The sequence below is a fragment of the Myotis nattereri genome (assembly GCF_964212035.1).
Source record: "Myotis nattereri genome assembly, chromosome: 12".
NCBI lineage: Eukaryota > Metazoa > Chordata > Mammalia > Chiroptera > Vespertilionidae > Myotis > Myotis nattereri.
In genome coordinates, this window is record NC_138087.1 from 70,831,972 (window position 1) to 70,849,609 (window position 17,638).

At 50.1% G+C, this 17,638-nt stretch overlaps 1 protein-coding gene across 2 annotated transcripts in view; it reads left to right on the forward strand.

The window, feature by feature from the left end:
* Positions 1-17,638, forward strand: part of ASTN2 (astrotactin 2) — a gene marked incomplete at its 5' end in the record, with an annotated part of 643,478 nt that overhangs the window by 48,600 nt on the left and 577,240 nt on the right. For both annotated transcript variants that reach the window (XM_081102944.1, XM_081102945.1), the window contains one exon: positions 3,257-3,641. In XM_081102944.1, coding sequence (XP_080959070.1) covers positions 3,257-3,641 — 385 coding nt within the window. The remainder of the gene's footprint in view (positions 1-3,256; positions 3,642-17,638) is intronic.

Below are 17,638 nucleotides of genomic sequence, written 5' to 3' on the forward strand. Positions count from 1 at the left end.
TCAGTGGCTGGGCACTGGCCCTGCCCATGTCTCCAGCGACAGCTCTTGCTCCTGTTTGACGTCCTAGTGAAGGAAGCCCGTGCAGAACGGAGCAGTGCAGTAGCCTGGACCAGTCCCGTGGACACAGATCGCAGTTCCTTTGTGGGCCTGAGTTACTCATCTGCTTCCTTTGGATAGGATGGCCCGCCCAGACAGAGGTGGCCAGGTGGTTCTCTCCAGCTCTTCTGCATTTGCACAGCACCCTCAGTTTGTCAGGGTCGTCAAAGCAGTGTTCAGATGTGGTTTGCACATCAGCGCTGCTGGGTTGCATGGATGAGAAGCCTATGTACCATGTGCCATGAGCTCACTTCTAATCTCCCTCTGTGAGGACATTTTTGGCCCAGTTTTATGGATGAGAATATTGTGATTCAGAGAGATTCAGGACATTGTCCAAGATCGACCAGCTTATATGTGGCAGCACGACATTCCAAAGAGGTCTTTCTGACCCCCAGCCTTCACCCCTAGTTGTGCGCTATACTATTCCCAGTATTGTCAAGTCCAGTTCCATAGGGAAAGCGGGGACATCTGAGATCACAGTGAGTAAACTTGGAAATGATCTAGGATTGCAGGGCTGACAAGGGAGGGTTTGGGGGATGCAATGGGTGGGGGAGGGGCCATAGTTGCTGGTGAACTGTTTGATTAGGCCTCATCTTTCCCAGGTCAGTGCTGGTCCTGGATCTGACCCCAGAGTCCACACCCGTAATCAGGGTATGCAGAAGGGGCTGGGGTGAAGGGCTCTGTCCCTGCCTGACCCTGAGAGCAAGTAAAATCCCCAAAGGTGAGAAGATGGAGGGCAGACTCAGTCAAGATGCCCCCAAGGGCATCAGTAAACCCAAATTAAAAGCTTCTGTGAATAGGCAGCCTCAAGATGTGCCCATAGAATCCTGGGTTTGAAAATAATCTTTTTCTTTTCCCTTCTCGGGATCCCCTCTCTTTTCATGCTCCCTTACTATCTTTCGCATGTTTTCCTCCCCCCCCCCCCCCCCGGCCTTCAGTGTTTGTGAACCACAGTGAGTGTAAAATAGCCCATGACTATGCAGGGGAGAGCTGGGTTCATATCCCTGCATGACCACACCCTGGCCTTTTTTGTACCAGTTGGAAGTAGGATCAAATCCTGTGTGACTTCGAGCAAGTTCCTTAACCTCTGGGACCCCCCTTTTTCACATTGTATTTAAACAATAGAAGCTATAAACCCTAGTACATATGATTGTCTTTAAATCTTTAAGATCAAATAAAATAACATTAAGTTATAGTAAGGAGAAGGCCTGCTATTGTTTTTAACAAGGGTTAGTGTTCTTCCTGCCTCCTTTCTCTCCAGTCTCCTTTCCTGTTACCTTTCCTTCTCACTCCCCCTCACTCCCCCTGGGTCTCCCTCCTTTCTTGTCTTGGGTGTAACAGCATGTCGCACATGATTTATGGACACAGGAACAATACGTTCTGTGGAGGGAGAAGGACCTGTTCTTGTTTGTTAGGACTCAGAAGTGATAAACTATATTTACATTTTATGTTTTCTTGGCAGATTATACACACACACACACACACACACACACACATGCACGTATACATAGATACACATGCTTATAGCTTTGTCTGGTTTATTATCATTTTTAAGTTCTGACATCCAGAGAAACCTTCCTGGGGATCCTGCAGTAGCTCATGGCCAAAGTCAAGGCCAGGCTATTGTAGCCGCACCTACCACCTGGCCACCTGTTAGCTCGCTTACCCGTCATCGTCATTCCCCCCCCCCCCCTGCTGTGGAGGTGATGAATCCCAGCTTAGAGAGCTGAGGGCCTTGCAAGAATAACACGATAGTTTCCCGATGCCGTCAGCAGGACAGCTGAGCCACTTGAGTGAATACTCGCCTTGGCCTGAACAGGTATTCTCAGCAGCCGTCCCTTCTCCCCAGCCCAACACGATGTATCCAGGGTGAGCACCTGCCATCTCTGTTAGAGGTTATACAGGTGGTTCTCAGACATCGTCTTTGCCTTCAGTGAGATCATAGGTAAGGAAGAGCCATCAGCCACAGGGCCGTGGGTGAAGGAATGTCGGCTTTAGAGCTAGAAAGCAAAACCAGACCGCACAAACACAAGGAAATGAGACGGAGACTCAGACCTCACTCTGCTGCTCACCAGCGGAGTTTCTGAGTCTTGATTTCTTCATCTCCCTCCTGTATACAACAGCGGGTCATCCTTCCTAACTGGGGGGTCACACAGCAGGGACTCAGCCAGGCGGCCTCCAGGCTCCCAGACGTAAAGCACCATGTGTAAGAGAGAAAAAGCAAGGTCGCTGAGAGGGCCCACCCCGTTCCTGGGAGATGTGCCTGGTGAATGAGGGGGAGGCCAGGAGGATGCATGCCTTCCACCTCAAGCCCTGGGGAGGTGCGGTGGGAAACACAGGCTTTGCAAATACCCCTGCCTTTCAGGGAGCTCACGGAGCGGGGCGTTTCACGAATCTCATGAATCACGTAGGATATGCTATGATATAAGCACTTCACCACATTCCACTTTAATGTGTGGTGTACAGATTCAATCCAATACTTACTCTGGGGTTGTATTAAAAAAAAATAAACTTTAGTTTGCCTTAAACTGATTAAAGGACCCCTAGAAAGACACATTCTTTTCATTCATTCCACAAATATTTACGAAGCATCTACTTTGTCTCAGGTCCCTTGTTGGGAATGAAGCATTAAAAGGCAGTATTCCTGATAATGAAGGAAATAGAAACTATGCAGAAATTTTACTTGACTTAGTCATCCTCTTACAGCAGGATAGAAGACAGACTCTCTCTTGAGCCCTCAGTGGACTCAGCCTAGAGAAGAGAAAGCAAGACTGACAGAGTGTAAGCAAATGTCCTGGGGCCAGGCAGCTGGTGGGAGGCAGTGCCAGGGTTCAGACACTCCCTTGTGTGAAGCCGCAGCCCGACTTTTCCCAGCATTTAGCAGTCTGCGTGGCTCTGGCATGTCCGTCATCCGTCTCATTGGCTCCTTGTGGCCACCTTATGAAGAAGGAAGGGCAGGGATTCTTACTCATCCTGAGACATCCAAGCCAGGTTGGGAAAGAGCATCTCTCTGGCTTCAGAGCCATGGCTGGTGATTCCTGAGGCTTTATGAGCCAAATCGAAGGGTTTGGGCTGAGTGCGGTGGACAGGAAAATGCCCCCTGGCTCTCTAACCCCAAGAACAGCCGCCCACTTGCTGTCCTTCTTCCCTCCTGCTGCAGGGTGGCCTCATTGCTCTGCTGCTGCTGCTGCTGGTGTTCACAGTGGCGCTGTATGCCCAGCGGCGCTGGCAGAAGCGTCGCCGCATCCCCCAGAAGAGCGCCAGCACGGAAGCCACGCACGAGATCCACTACATCCCCTCGGTGCTGCTGGGCCCCCAGGCCCGCGAAAGCTTCCGCGCCTCCCGGCTACAGGCCCACAACTCCGTCATCGGCGTGCCCATCCGGGAGACCCCCATCCTGGATGACTATGACTATGAAGAGGAGGAGGACCCTCCCCGGAGGGCCAATCACGTCTCCCGCGAGGACGAGTTTGGCAGCCAGGTGACCCACACCCTGGACAGCCTGGGCCGGCCGGGGGAAGAGAAGGGGGACTTTGAAAAGAAAGGTGAGTCCTCCTTCTTGCATCCCACCTTCCAGGGGGCATTTTGGGGAGCTGGGAGCTGGGAAGAGGCCTGGGAGCTGGGTGGTTGGGGGCACTGGTATTGTCTTCTGGGCTAAGCCATTTCCGATTGATGGCCAATCTGTGTTGGGTTATCCGAGTTTGTCTTCTCTGGTTCTTCCACAGTGAAGGGGGCGGGGAGGTGTCAGTGTTATTGGAACTGGAGTTTTGAGGAGCATCAGAAGATATATAGTCCAACATCTCTCAGGTATCTCTTGATCGCTTTCCTTGATGGCCTTCTCACTACTTAGGAGAAAGCTTATCTCATTTCCAGACTCTATAATTAGAAAGTGTTGTTATCTTGAGTTGAAATGTGTGTCCCTGGCCTCCACGTCTGCAAAGAGCTTATCTTCCCTCTCTGAGGCATCTCTTGGGAAATTTGACAACAGGGGAAAAAACAAAAACGGCTCCTATAACTTCTGGAAATCAACCTCAATACACAATCCCAGTGTCTTCAGCGCCTCTCTCGTGATGTAGTTTTCGGACATTGTATCATTTTGGACAGTGTCCTCTAGATGCAGATTCTCATTTTGGATTTCCTGGGGGTAACACCAGAACCCACACTCCTCTTCCGCAAGGTGGGAATGCTCCCGGCTGAGCCAAGCGGGGCTTCCACCTCCCTCTCGCTAGCTCTCATGCTTCTGTTGATGCAGCTGGAGGTCGCGTTTCTATTTTACAGTTAGTCCTGGCTCATCCTGGAATGTCTGGAAACCTCGCGCTCTTTTTCATAGATGCTGTTTCAAACACGCCTTCATTTGGTCTGCTGGTGGACAATTCATGATGTGGATGTACACCCAATATGTCTTTCCACTTGTCTTTAAAAAAAAAAAATTATTGATTATTTTACAGAGAGGAAGGGAGAGGGATAGAGAGTTAGAAACATCGATGAGAGAGAAACACCGATCAGCTGCCTCCCGCACACTCCCTACTGGGTATGTGCCTGCAACCAAGGTACATGCCCTTGACCAGAATCGAACCTGGGACCCCACAGTCCGCAGGCTGAAGCTCTATCCACTGAGCCAAACCAGTTCGGGCTCCACTTGCCTTTATTAAGTGTCTATGGCTCCAGCTGGCTTATAGACAGAACTTGGCGTTTGTCTTTAGTAAATGCTGCAGAGGCACCGCCCTGCCTTTTCTCCACAGCATCTTTGGGATGCTGGCGATATGGGCGGAAGGTTTGGCCAGGACATCCCAGTCCTGTCACTGGCCCACTCCTCTTCGTGGGCTGAGAGGAGCCCTCACTGCTTGGCCCAGCCCTGCAGCTCTGAACTCTACCTTCTTCTCCCCTGCTCCTAAGATCTTGCCTCTCAGATGCATCTTTTTATAAGCTACTATCCCCCTCCCCCCACCCCCGCCACGTATAGGCCTCTACCAAGCCCCAAATGGAGAACAGCAAACATCTTCAAAGTGGGGAAGGGGGTCGCGGAGGCAGGTCACTGACAATTATCTTGTTGGACCTCCTTTTCTTCCTTCCTCCCTCCCTTATTCCCTCCCTCCCCCAAACTGGAAGGTCATACACAGTGGCCATAAAGGGTCTTCCCTCAGGAGGTAGAATGATACAGAGGTCACGTCTTCCATTGAGCTTGACTAGCTCTGGGACCAGGGACAAGCTGCACGGGCCTCTCCCATTAAAGAGGCGGGACACTGTACCTTTCAGGGTGCTGAGGGCACTTAAGGGAGAAGACACACTAAAGGGTTTGGTGAGTGGTCAGTGTCCAGCACCGTTTCTGTTATTGCTGCTCACGCCATCGGTCTTCACGGTCGTGCCGCTGTGCCGCACCCTAGGATAGGCACTGCAGCGGAGGTGAGGGAGGCAGAGCCCCTGTCCTTAACCTCGCAGTGTCCTCCTGGGAGAAAACTGGGGATGGGCCGAGGAAGCCACTGCTGAGGCCCACGTGGCCCCGGGTCTCTGTGTCACACAGCGAGGACGTGGCAGAGCCGTGGTCAGAGCCCAGGTCCCTGGCAGCAAGCCTTGGCTGCCTACCAGAACCCTTGCTGTAGACACCTGTCCTGCCCACCTAGCATCATGGGGGCGGACGGCCCATTTCACTGGGAGGTGGGGCCGTGCAGGTCCCGTGCACCTTAAGGAGAACACACACAGTCTTGCGATTCCGGCTGCTGTGCATGTTAGCTGCCTGCAAACCCTCTCTGAGTTGCTCTCATGGTACGTGTGTGTATGTCGGGGGTGGGGGGGTGAGGGGGGTGCCTGACACTTACATGACAGAGACAGAACAGGGGACAGAATCGTGCCGGATCCAGGGGTACACAAGACAAGCTGCCAAGCGGGCAGGGAGGCTGCTCTTGGCCTCTTCTCCGGGCTCTTTCCCTCGTATTTTCTTCCGAGAAGAACTCTGTTCAGACAGTAACAAAGCCAGGCCCTTATTTTCGGAAATCTTCGCGCTAGTGTTGAGCAGCACAAAAGAGAGATCCAAAGAGAGTGAGTGGTGGATGCTGAGGAGTAAGGCCTGGTGCTCCCTGCGGGGCAGCTGGGGCAGTGGACGCGGGGGGAGTAGAGGTGAATGGATTTGACCGGAACCGGGCTCTTCAGTTCAGCGCCACAAGGCCACAGGCAAAACTCTCAGCCACCCTGCAATCCATGCCTTCCTCTCACCTCTTTTCATCTGAGCAAAATTAGTTCTTCAAATGTTCCTCTGAGTAGGCTTTCCAATGAAGTACAGTCTGAAATGAAGCAAAGCACTTCACGCAATACTGTGTCCCAGCCACCGTCAGGGCAGGACAGGCAGGGAGTAGGCGAGATGGAAGTAGAGGGCACACTTGCCTTGACTCCTGGTAGGACTCTGGTCACCCTAACCACTGGGACGTGGCTGCTGGTGGCTCTTGTTGCAGCATCATGGTCCCTGCATCGCTGTGCGCCTGGCCCTCCTCGCCTGGACAGGAGAGGGACGATTATGCGGCAGATTGCAGATCTAGCAGCAGCAGCAGCTCAGACCACATTTGTGTGTTGTTCCAAGTGGCCCCTGAGAAAGAACCAGAAGCCGTCTCTTCCGGGCAAGGGGTGGGGGGCGGGGGGTGGCGTGCGGTGGCGTGCGGGAACCTGGGCACAGCCGTGCATTTGGTCACGCGGGGCAGGTATTCAGAGGCTGGGCAGTCCATGCAGAAGTCACCCAGCGCCCTTCGACATGACCTTGCCCAGGCTAATCCCGCCTGTACATTTCACACTTAGACTTTGCCTGTACACTCACACTGTTCCATCCCCCTTGAGCTCCGTCTGCCTGCTTTCTGGAGAGTGGGAGGGCTCAGTAAACATCGCTTTCTCCCCATCCTCTCAACCAAGGTCCCATTCACCCTGAGACGTGCTGGTCTGTGATCCTGAGGGACACTAATGTTAGGTGATTGCTGCTTGGGTTCCCGGGTGCTAGGCAGGTTTGACATTCGGGTGATACACACCTGTGTGGTGGCATCTTTGTTAAATATTGAAGTTGTTCTGTGCCTGTTGGTAAATAGCTCACAGCCCTGGAAAATAACCCCTCCCCCCACAATGCCCTCCTGCTGCCTGGCAGTCCCAGCCCCTCCCCAAGGGCCCTCCTGAGGTGCCCACTGACCAGGGCTGGGGTGGCATTAGGACACTGCTCCTGTGTCAGGGATGGCATCCCATCCTGCTAGTCGGTGCCTGTGCTTTAGAAGTTCTCAGGTATGTGACTGTCACTCCTGATACCACCTCAGAAGTGAGAGTTTGATCATGTCAGGATGTGAGCGCTCAGCACTGTATTTGGTATATAACAGAAACCTGATACCTTTTAATTCCCATTTTTCTTATCCAGCTTTAAATGTATGTTTCCCTTCCCACAATATTACACATGGAATTGCAAGGAAAATAACAAATCTGTCACTTTATCAAGGGATAGGGTACGGGATTGCTGAGTGGATATTAGATATTAGGGTTCCTTAATTTTGTTTTATGATTGTGAGAGAAATGAATGCTCTTTGTAATAGAAGGGAGGGAGGGAAGGAGAACGGGAGGGAGGTAAGAAGGGGAAAGAAATGAGAGAAAGAAAGAAAAGAGAAAGACATGAAAGAAGAAAAGTCTGATGGTATAAAGCAATAACTAAAAGTCCTACTTTGTCTCTATCCTATCCCACGGACAGGATCCAAAGGGTAATTCTTCATAATAGTTTGACATATATTATACTAGCATTTTCCAAAGTACACAGATATACACTGATGGGGCCATCTCAGTCACATACACCATTCTGAAGCAGTTTGATCGTTTACCAAACAATGTAAGAAAAGCATCTTTCCATGTTGGCCCTGCACGCCCATCTTACTCTTGTTGAAAGCTGTATAGGAGTCAGGGATATGAGTACACAAAAGGCGCCAGCATTTACTTTATTACCTCCTGTTGGTGATCATTATCTCAATTTTTTGCAGTTACAGAAAGTTGATAAACATCCTGTACCAATATACACACACACACGTATGTATTTTGTAAAGCGTGAGACTGTTTCTGTAAGAAAAATGCCTAAAAGCATAATCTCTCCATCAAAGGGTGCACATTATACATCTGCAAGAACAAATTACACATTTTGTAGTTTTGCTAAGTACTGTCACATGTATTCATTTCAACAATTGGTCTTATACTCTCCAGGGCAGCTACATGCACTGTCGCACACCGGTCTGCACAAACATCTACTATCACATCACATTGGCTATGTGTATATCATCATGGACCCTCCTAGCCTTTATCTATTTACTTGGCATCACTTTATATGTGCAGTTTTCTCTTTTGATTTTTTTTCCTAATTAACATAGCTCCACATTCTTCTCTTTGTGAAAAGTCTCAGTCACCCCAAGCTAGGATTCTTTTGCGGGGGAGGGCGGTGCAGGATAAAGACTTGCCTTTTTCTCCTACTTGTGTTCAGGACCTAGGGCGAAGAAGGAAAGAGGTGTGGCCTCATATACCAGCAGGGGCCCCAGTGACAGAGAAGGAGGGCGGGGTCACGGTCCCTCTGACATGGGGCCAGTCGCCTAACATTAGTGTCCCTCAGGATCACAGACCAGCACGTCTCGGTGAACGGGACCTTGGTTGAGAGGATGGGGAGAAAGCGATGTTTATTGAGTCCCTATAACAACCAGAATGCTGTCCTATGCATGGTCTCCTTGAGCCATTTGTAATTAACCCCGAGGGGCAGGTGGATGGAAGGTTGGCTGGGAGATCAGTGCTGTTGCTGCTGTGAATGATGACAGCTGACCTCTGCTTAGCGATAGCCACTGTTCTGGGGACTTCCCAGGAATTATGCCACTTACACCTCCCAGTTACCCTAGGCCAGTGATGGCGAACCTTTTGAGCTCGGCGTGTCAGCATTTTGAAAAACCCTAACTTAACTCTGGTGCCGTGTCACGTATAGACATTTTTTGATGTTTGCACCCATAGTAAAACAAAGATTTATATTTCTGATATTTATTTTATATATTTAAATGCCATTTAACAAAGAAAAATCAACCAAAAAATGAGTTCGCGTAGAGTTCGCCATCACTGCCCTATGCGTTATGTACTAATATGGCCTCCACTCTGCAGAGCCGGAGACTGAAGCAAGGAAGGCTGAAGAGGCGTATCTGAGGTCACACAGCTGGAAAGTGGCAGGGCCAGGGTAAACTCTGGCCCGGAAGCCCTCAAGGCCAGGGCCAGACCTGGGATGCGAAGGGCCGGCACCACAGGGAACCTCATGATGCTTGGGAAGGCGCCAAGTTCTTCAGTCCCAGGAATAGCTCAAGTGTAGCAACCACGAGCTCCCCACAAATCTGGGAAGAAAAGTAGGTAATTAACATCTGTTCTCCCAGGCAGGAAGCTGCTCCGCAGTGATGCTGAGCTCAGTTGGCAGAAGGGACTTTGCAACTGGGAGGCCCCGGTTTTTTGGAGTTGTAGTGGTCCCCACGGGTTCGGGGAACTCATGTTTGGTGTCAGTAAAGCACTCTAGGGTGACAGAGAGCCGAGGAGCCGCCTGTTACCTTGCCCTCTCGCAGCCCCTGGGAATGCCATGCAGATGTCATCCTTGTACGGCGCCTTCTACAATTCCAGGGCTCTTTTCAGTCAACGCTCCATTCGGTGCCTTGTCTCGGTGTCCAGGCGTCTTCACACAGAGCCTCCAGCCTAAGTTCGCAGCCTCCTCACCTTCCCCCTGCCCATAGCCCCTCTTCAAGCCCCACCCGTCTTCCCGGTATCCCCACACACCTCATCCTCACACACCTTCCTCTCACGTGTGGGTGTTTCCTCCTCCTCCATCCTATACACAGTGGTCTCTGATAGGACCCGCCGGGTTACAGAAGCCTCATGCCTAAAGTTTTCCCAGAATTCTCACTGTTCTTGACCCTCACGCTCTATGCTTCAGCCAAATGGCCTTCTGTAATTTTTGTTTTGTTTTTTTGTTTGTTTGTTTGTTTTTAAACTTGAAGAGGTTCTTCCTCCACAGGCCCTTTGCGTGCGCCACGGTTATCTTTTCTTCGAAAGATTCTCTTTCCTTCCCCCATCTGTCCTGGCTGACTTCTCATTATGTTGGTCTTAGCTCGAATTCTGCCTCATCAGATAAAATCTTTTCTCTGTGAATTCTCCTCTTCTGTCTTCCAGCCACTGTCCTGTTTGTTTCTGTAGTAGTTCCTTTTATTATTTGGATTTATTTGTTCAGTATTTGAATCCTCTTACTAGACTCAGAGCTCCATGTGATTGTGTACTGGGTCTGGTGGGTGTGCTCTGTGTCTGATACAGTGACAGGCACACGCAGGTGTTGAAGGATGTGTTGGGTTACTAGGTGGAGGAATGGTTAAATGGCTGGCTGGGTACATCCATACCTTGGAGCCTCCCCACAGGCTGGGAACCTCTGCATGGACTGTGTACCTGTTTCTGAACTGTACAAACTTCATTTAGTATTTTCATATCCGTGATCTGCTGAATCTTCCCATCTTATAAACAAGAAATTATCAAAATTTGGAAATCATCTCAATGCAACTGAACGTAACAGAGCCATAATGTGAACCCAGCTTTGCCGGACTTCCAACCCCCAGCATGTTCAGAGGATGGCATGCATTAATCCTGCCCATTTATTTGATCAGGGGAGGCAAGGCATGCACTGAGACGCTAGCAGGCTTAGTCTTTTTTATCAAAAATGTTGAACAGCAACCCCAGTGAGAAGTGTATTTTGCACAACGGTCACACATACATGCGCGTGCATGTGTGTGAATGTCTCTAGACGGGTTTTGCAGAAGAATACTTACCCTTGTTGCACGTGACATGCTCTGGCATTTCCTATTCTTCAGATGTCATCTTTTAAATGCCGGTGGCAGCCACTGAATTGATTGCACAGTTTATGAGTGGGTCGTAACCTGAATTTCAAAGACCTTTCCGGCCTCAGAGAGGCAGTGCTGTGCTGGACAGAAGGTAAGGGGCAGATGGGGGAGCTGCAGGAGCGCCGGAGACAGGCGAGGTGCACAGGACAGCACTGTGTCTCCCCAACACCCTCCCTCTGGCCAACCCATGGGTGCCTTTCACCCCACCCTCTGCCCACTGGTCCCATTATCTTCATCCTTTTAGGTGAAAATGGGTCACACTGCCCCTCACAAAAGACCCTCTGTGGGTCCGCTATCTTCTTTCCTTGGACATCTTTTCTTCTCCCCCTACCTGCTCACCCCACCCCAAAGGTCTTCCCCTCTGCTCTCTGCTTGGGAAGCACCACCCATCCCTCAAGCTCCAGCTCAGCACCTCCCTGTTCCCACCTGTCCTGGAGGCCTGGATGGAGGGTCTCAACGAGCCCAGGAAACTCCACTGTCACAACAGTTCCTGTTTGGACAGAGCCTTGCGGGAGCTGCCTGAGCTCCTGGGGTCAAGAGGAAGGCAGAGGCACAGATCATCTTCGCCAGAGCAGGACTGCTTTAAACTCTTTCACACTCTGATTCCATGGAAGGCTTTCACACTCTGGGATTCCATGAAGGGCTTTCTCACTTCGGGATTTTGAAAGATAGGCTGTCCAGCGTGAAAAGAAGATTAGTTTGTGCAAGGCTTTCTTACACCGAAGTGCCCTGATGCCCTAGTCCAGTGGTTGGCAAACTGCGGCTCGCGAGCCACATGCGGCTCTTTGGCCCCTTGAGTGTGGCTCTTCCACAAAATACCGACTTCTGTGCATGGGCCACGAAGTTTCAATCGCACTGTACATGCGCGCCCACACGTGGTATTTTGTGGAAGAGCCACACTCAAGGGGCCAAAGAGCCGCATGCGGCTCGCGTGCGCAGTTTGCCGACCACTGCCCTAGTCCTTCTTCTTCAAAGCGCTCTTTGAAGTCTGCGTTGAGCAACATCCCAGAGGCTGTTCGGTGCCTTCTCTCTCCTCTGCCCCTGCATCTGCCGTTCCTCGGAGATGGGCTGACATTTTAGTCCCTGCATCTGCTCTTTGGGTACACCTCACCCTCATTACTCAGTCCTGTGTCCACTCTTCACTTGCTTGTTTGCCAGATGTTTGCTGAGCACCTACTGTGTGCAAGGCGATGTGCTGAATCCAGAAGATATAAAGCAAGTTGGGCAATCGTTTTCTCCTAGAGTCTCACAGTTTAGAGGGCTATAAAACAGCAATAGCCTCTTTATTTTATTTATATTGCCCTTTAGCATGTATAGAATGGCTTCATAAATGTTATTTGATAATCTCTGCATGCTGCTGACCTGTTTGAGAGACAAGGAGCCTTACTTGGGCTCAGAGAAATCAAATCACTCACCGCATGACACAGAACAAGTAGGGTGGTGAGCCTCGACTCAAACCCTCATTTCCAGAGTGCAGTCCACGACTCGCTTTCATTTGCTATATTGTACTTACCCCTGCAGCAGCCTGAATATCATTTGGCAGCCAACTGGTTCCATCTACATTGTCCTCCCCCTCTTAACTTTAAAGGGCATAAACCCTTGTATTGGAAGTATTCAAACAAGACCGGAGAGCCATTTGTCAACGATGCTGGAACAGGGTAGAGATTCCACACCATCCAAGGAATCCCTTCTAAGCCTCAGGTTCTAAAGTTTGGAACTTAATCTGTTTCCACTCCATTTTCTTCCTAGTACTTCTTGGGAAACAAAGGGGACTAAAATCTGTGGTTGAAAAGGTAGGTTTCTTTAAACCAGCCAGCCTGGAAAGTATTCAGAATTGAGAAGTTTGTTTTGTTTTTCTTTTTAACTCCAGCTGGTCACTGATGGAATGGTAGGAAGTTCATTTCCACCCCAATTAACCATCCCACCTAGTGGAAGACCACACCCTAACTTGCAGCAAAGCTTTTTGGCCTTGATTTCTGGGCCTTGGACAGGGGCTCTGGTGCCTAAATGCCTGGGCTTGGTGAAGTGGGCAGGGTGGCAGGGGGTTGGGGGAGAGGTGGCGGGGCTGGGGAGAGGGGTGGTCGGGAGGGAGGTGGGAGGAGTGGCAGAGCTTCCACAGACAGGAGCTCCGCTCCCCAGCCAGCCAGCCAGTCTCTGAGCTGGCGGCACACTCTCTAAAATAAGGTACAGACAGAGATCTGTCATGGGATCACAAGCAGGAATGTCCCCAACGCTGTCACTTCCCAGCATTAATTGCCACGATAGCAAAGCAAAGGTACAGTCTCTGAACATGTGCTCTCCCCTCCCCTTTCAGGATCCTCTCCTTATCTCCCTTCTCCCTGCGCCCACAGAGCCTCTTCCTCTCTTTCCAGGGACCCCCGGGGCATTTGGACTTGATTAGACTGAGCCAGGCAGGGCGGCCCCCACACTCTGACAGGTGAGGGGGAAGGAGGTTTGATGAATGTGGGGCTGGGGAGGCTGCTCCCTGATTGGTCAGAGCCAGAGCAATTTCCCAGCAGTCAGGGACCTGGACATCAGTCCAGGCCTCCCTGGCAGTGGCTGGAAACCACCCTGTGAGGCCTGACTGGCACCCAGAGTCCTGGCAGTTCAGCTCATGCCTCCCACAGGGACCCGCCTGCTGCTGGCCCCCATGTCCCCATCCATCTCGGTATGCAGCCATCTCCACCCTGACCCACACATGGTCAGCCTGGTTTTTCCTAATCCTTCTCAATTATAACAGTGTATGCTCATTGTAGACATCTGAACATATCCAGTACACATTCGTATCTTTCAGAATACCTCATTAAATAGCCACAGTAACTTTTTACCACTTTTTAGTCTTCTTTTACATATTGAAAGTGAAAGTATTTGAACATGTTTGTCATTCTTAAGCTCCTCATGGTTTATTTATTGGTGTACATTTCAGTTGCTCCCCCCTTCCCTTTTTCCCCCTGCTATTTTGTTTTTATCAGCCACAAACATTTTCAAGCTAAAACTTGTGTTTTTTTTTGTTTTTGTTTTTTGTCATTCTGTATTATTTCCTCGGGCTCTATTCCCAGGGGTGGAATTATTAGGCCAGATGGTCCGACTGCTTCCAAATTCTTGATATATGGTTAGCTCAACATCCCTGTGATGAGAAGTCTGGGTATATGTTTGTTAAATAAGAAACTATTTTCACGCCGAAACCGGTTTGGCTCAGTGGATAGAGCGTCGGCCTGCGGACTGAAAGGTCCCAGGTTCGATTCCGGTCAAGGGCATGTACCTGGGTTGCGGGCATATCCCCAGTGGGAGATGTGCAGGAGGCAGCTGATCGATGTTTCTCTCTCATCGATGTTTCTAACTCTCTATTGCTCTCCCTTCCTCTCTGTAAAAAATCAATAAAATATATATATAAAAAAAGAAACTATTTTCACTTATTTTTATCTATTAATAAGCTTTAATTGTCAGGCACTATTTAGGGCACTGAGGATAAAGCATATTTACAAGTCTATTTCTATTGAGTTTACTTACCAGTGTGAAAAGACCATAAACAAATACACAAGAAAAAAAGTATATAAAATATATATGTAATTAAGTATAAAATATAAATATTTCATAGATATATATAACAATATATATAATTATATAATATATAAGGTTGTATTGAGTTATATGGATATAGTATCAAATCATGAGAACTGCAGGGGGGGAAATAAAAGAAGGGATAGAATTAGGACCCTCAGGAAGGGCCTCACTGATGAGGTGATGTTTGAGGACCAGTCTACAGTAAGTGAAGCAATTAGCCATTTGGATATTTGAGGAAAGAGCTTTCCAGGCAGAGGGAATAGCAAGTGCAAAGGCCCTGGGGCAGTGGTTTGCTGGGCACCTTTAAGGAATAGGAAGAGGCAGTCTGAGGAAGAAAGCAGTGGGATGATAAACTGGGTCACAGAGTCATTGAATAGAAGGTCACATAGGGCCTGATAGGTAAGGACATTGGCTTTTCTGTGAGTGAAATGAGAAACCATTGGAAAACAGGGAAGCATTTTTTTAAGGTGGTAATAAATAGGGCCAAATGGGAAGGAGGGGTTTAGGCCTGGAGTTGACATTCAGAAGGGACGAGGCTGGGGAAATCAGAGAATAGAGGCTGCACTCTGGAATCTGTCAGGTAGAATTCAGCCCCCAGCTATGTGTGTTTTGCTTCCATTAAGAGCACATTTTATATTTTCCAATAAAGTTGTCAATGTTTATAAACCGGGAAACTTCACATCCCAATCCACATGTGTCTCACTTGATTGTCGGAGGATCTGGAAACTCTCAGCACTTGGCAGGGCCTGCGGGTTGCACCTCCTTGGAGAGGCTGCCGTCTGCATTTCAACACAGACCCCACCTGATGCACTGCCCTAATCTAAGTCCTCCCTGTCCCTGTGGGCTCTTGACCTTCACTTATCTCGGAGGAATCGAGGCAGCCCTTGCTGCCTGAGCCGTGGGAACAGAGAAGCCCCTGGGAGCAAGAACTTCACCTCCTATTTCGTATCAAGATGGGCAGACATTACGGTCTCTAGGACCTTCCAGAAAGCATGCCTGCCCACTCCCCATCGGTGCCAGGAAAAGGGCTGCCCAGGTTGGTGGCAGAGGAAGACGCTCTCTCTTCTTTCCACCTTCTTGAGTTTTGTGTCTCCAGAGAGAGGCAGCAGATCCGAGACCAGGGGACCTCTGAGAGCTTGGGCAGCAGAGCCAAGGAGGGAAGAAGCCCAGCTCTCACATCAGACGCTCCAGGGTCAAGGCTGGCCTCTGCGATTTACAAAGTGTGAAAACTGGAGCAAGTCACTGACCTCTGGGACTAGTCTCTTCATCTCTAAAATGCATTTTGCAGGATTCTTGGGAGAATCAAAGGAGATTATATCAAATATTTAGCGCAGTGCTTTGACTTAATAAAGTAAAGCGCTTACTGTTATTTTGTCTGCAATGCTCACTGTACTCGGCAAGTAGAGGCCCAGAGAGGGGAAAGGGTTTATCTGAGGTTGTAGGGCAAATTAATACTAGGTATCTGTGTGATGAGGTGATGGAGGTGGTGGAGATGGGGCTCTCATATAGATTGTTCTATTTTCCTTTTCCAAGGAGGAAACTGGGCCCGTGGGGCTGGCCCAGGACCGGGCACATGCTCCGTGTTAAGACCAGGATTTGTACTTAGGGCTTCATGACCTTGAAATGCTCACTCCTTACCAATACCCTGTGGCCTTTCCTGTTAGAACACAGGGGCCGGGGCTGATCACAAAACAGTCCCAGGTGTGTGGAAAAGAGCTGTTGTCAGCATGTAGCTCTGCTAAGTTCCTGCACCGGTGTCTCCTCTCCCCTCTGCCCCCGTCAGGGATGACCTCTCTGTCTCCTAACCTGGCTTCTGCTGCCGCTGCTCCTGTCTCAGACTGTCTCCTTGTGTTTCCTATTCAGACGCTCTGTGCGGAAATCTGTCATATTCAATCCCGAATGCCCACATGGGCCAATCCTCACTACAGGCTGCGCCATCCTCCACAAGCCCCTCTGGGGCCATCCTCCGCTGCTCAGACCTGGGGCGCCAGTGCCATCCTCTCAGCCTGGATGGTGCAACCTCAGAGATCTCAGCACGGCGCCCTCTGGGCTCCGAGGCAGCTACTGTTCACTAACACAGGCGTCTGTGGGTACCACACTCCCTCAAAGCATCACATCCCGTCCAGAGCAGTGGGGAGTCCGTCTTCTCTGAGCGGGACTGGTGTGCCTGGCTTCAGAGGAGCCTGTTGAGTGAGCAGCTCAGTTTAGCAAAGAAATAAGTCAGGGAGTGACAGATTATTTTCCTAAAGGGTTCTTCATTTTACAGAAGCCCTCGCCACAGGGTTCCTTTCAGTACCCAGCACCCCACCAGTGCATGTCAGAGAGGATGGGGCTTAACCAGCTGCTAACTTACAGAAAGGTTTAAAGTGATACTAGTCCAAGAAGCAAAACCAAACCATGAGAGCAGGGCCTTCTGGTAGCTGGCCAGCTATAGGATGATGGGTTCGGAGTGGGGCAGACGTGGGGATGGATCCTGTACCCACATAGCACCTCGATCTTGGCTAAGTGAACTCCTCTTTTTAAGTCTTGGATTCCTCATCTCCGAAGCAGGTTTCATAACAGTGTGAGAGTCCTGGGGCGGGGAGGGGACTGTACCAGAGCATCCTGTTGTACATAGATGGGAAACTGAGGCACGGCCAGCTGAAGTGGCTTTCTGGAAGTGATGCATCTGCAATGGAAGGGTGGGGTCTGCCTGAGATGACAGGGTTTCTTCCAGCCCCACAGGGAGAAGACCTGGGGAACTGATTCTGGTTTGCTTTCATAGGGAAGAGAGTGTCTGAGCGGAGAGGCGGTGGAGATGGAGGATGGGGACTCAGGAGGTGGTGGGGCAGCCTCAGGGACCCAGCTGAGTTGGACCTTTGCTGTTCCAATTCCCCTGGGGTACAGGGTGGAGCTGGATTAATTTCAGAATAGCCGCATCCACGCTCCCGGGTTTAATATCTCCCATTTGCCTGGGTCATCTGTGGTATGAGAACGTGCTGCTCAGATCAGGGGTATAAAGGGGTTTTTGTTTTTCATATTTGTGTGTGTGTGTGTGTGTGTGTGTGTGTGTGTGGTTTTCTTCCCTGAGGCATGCTGAC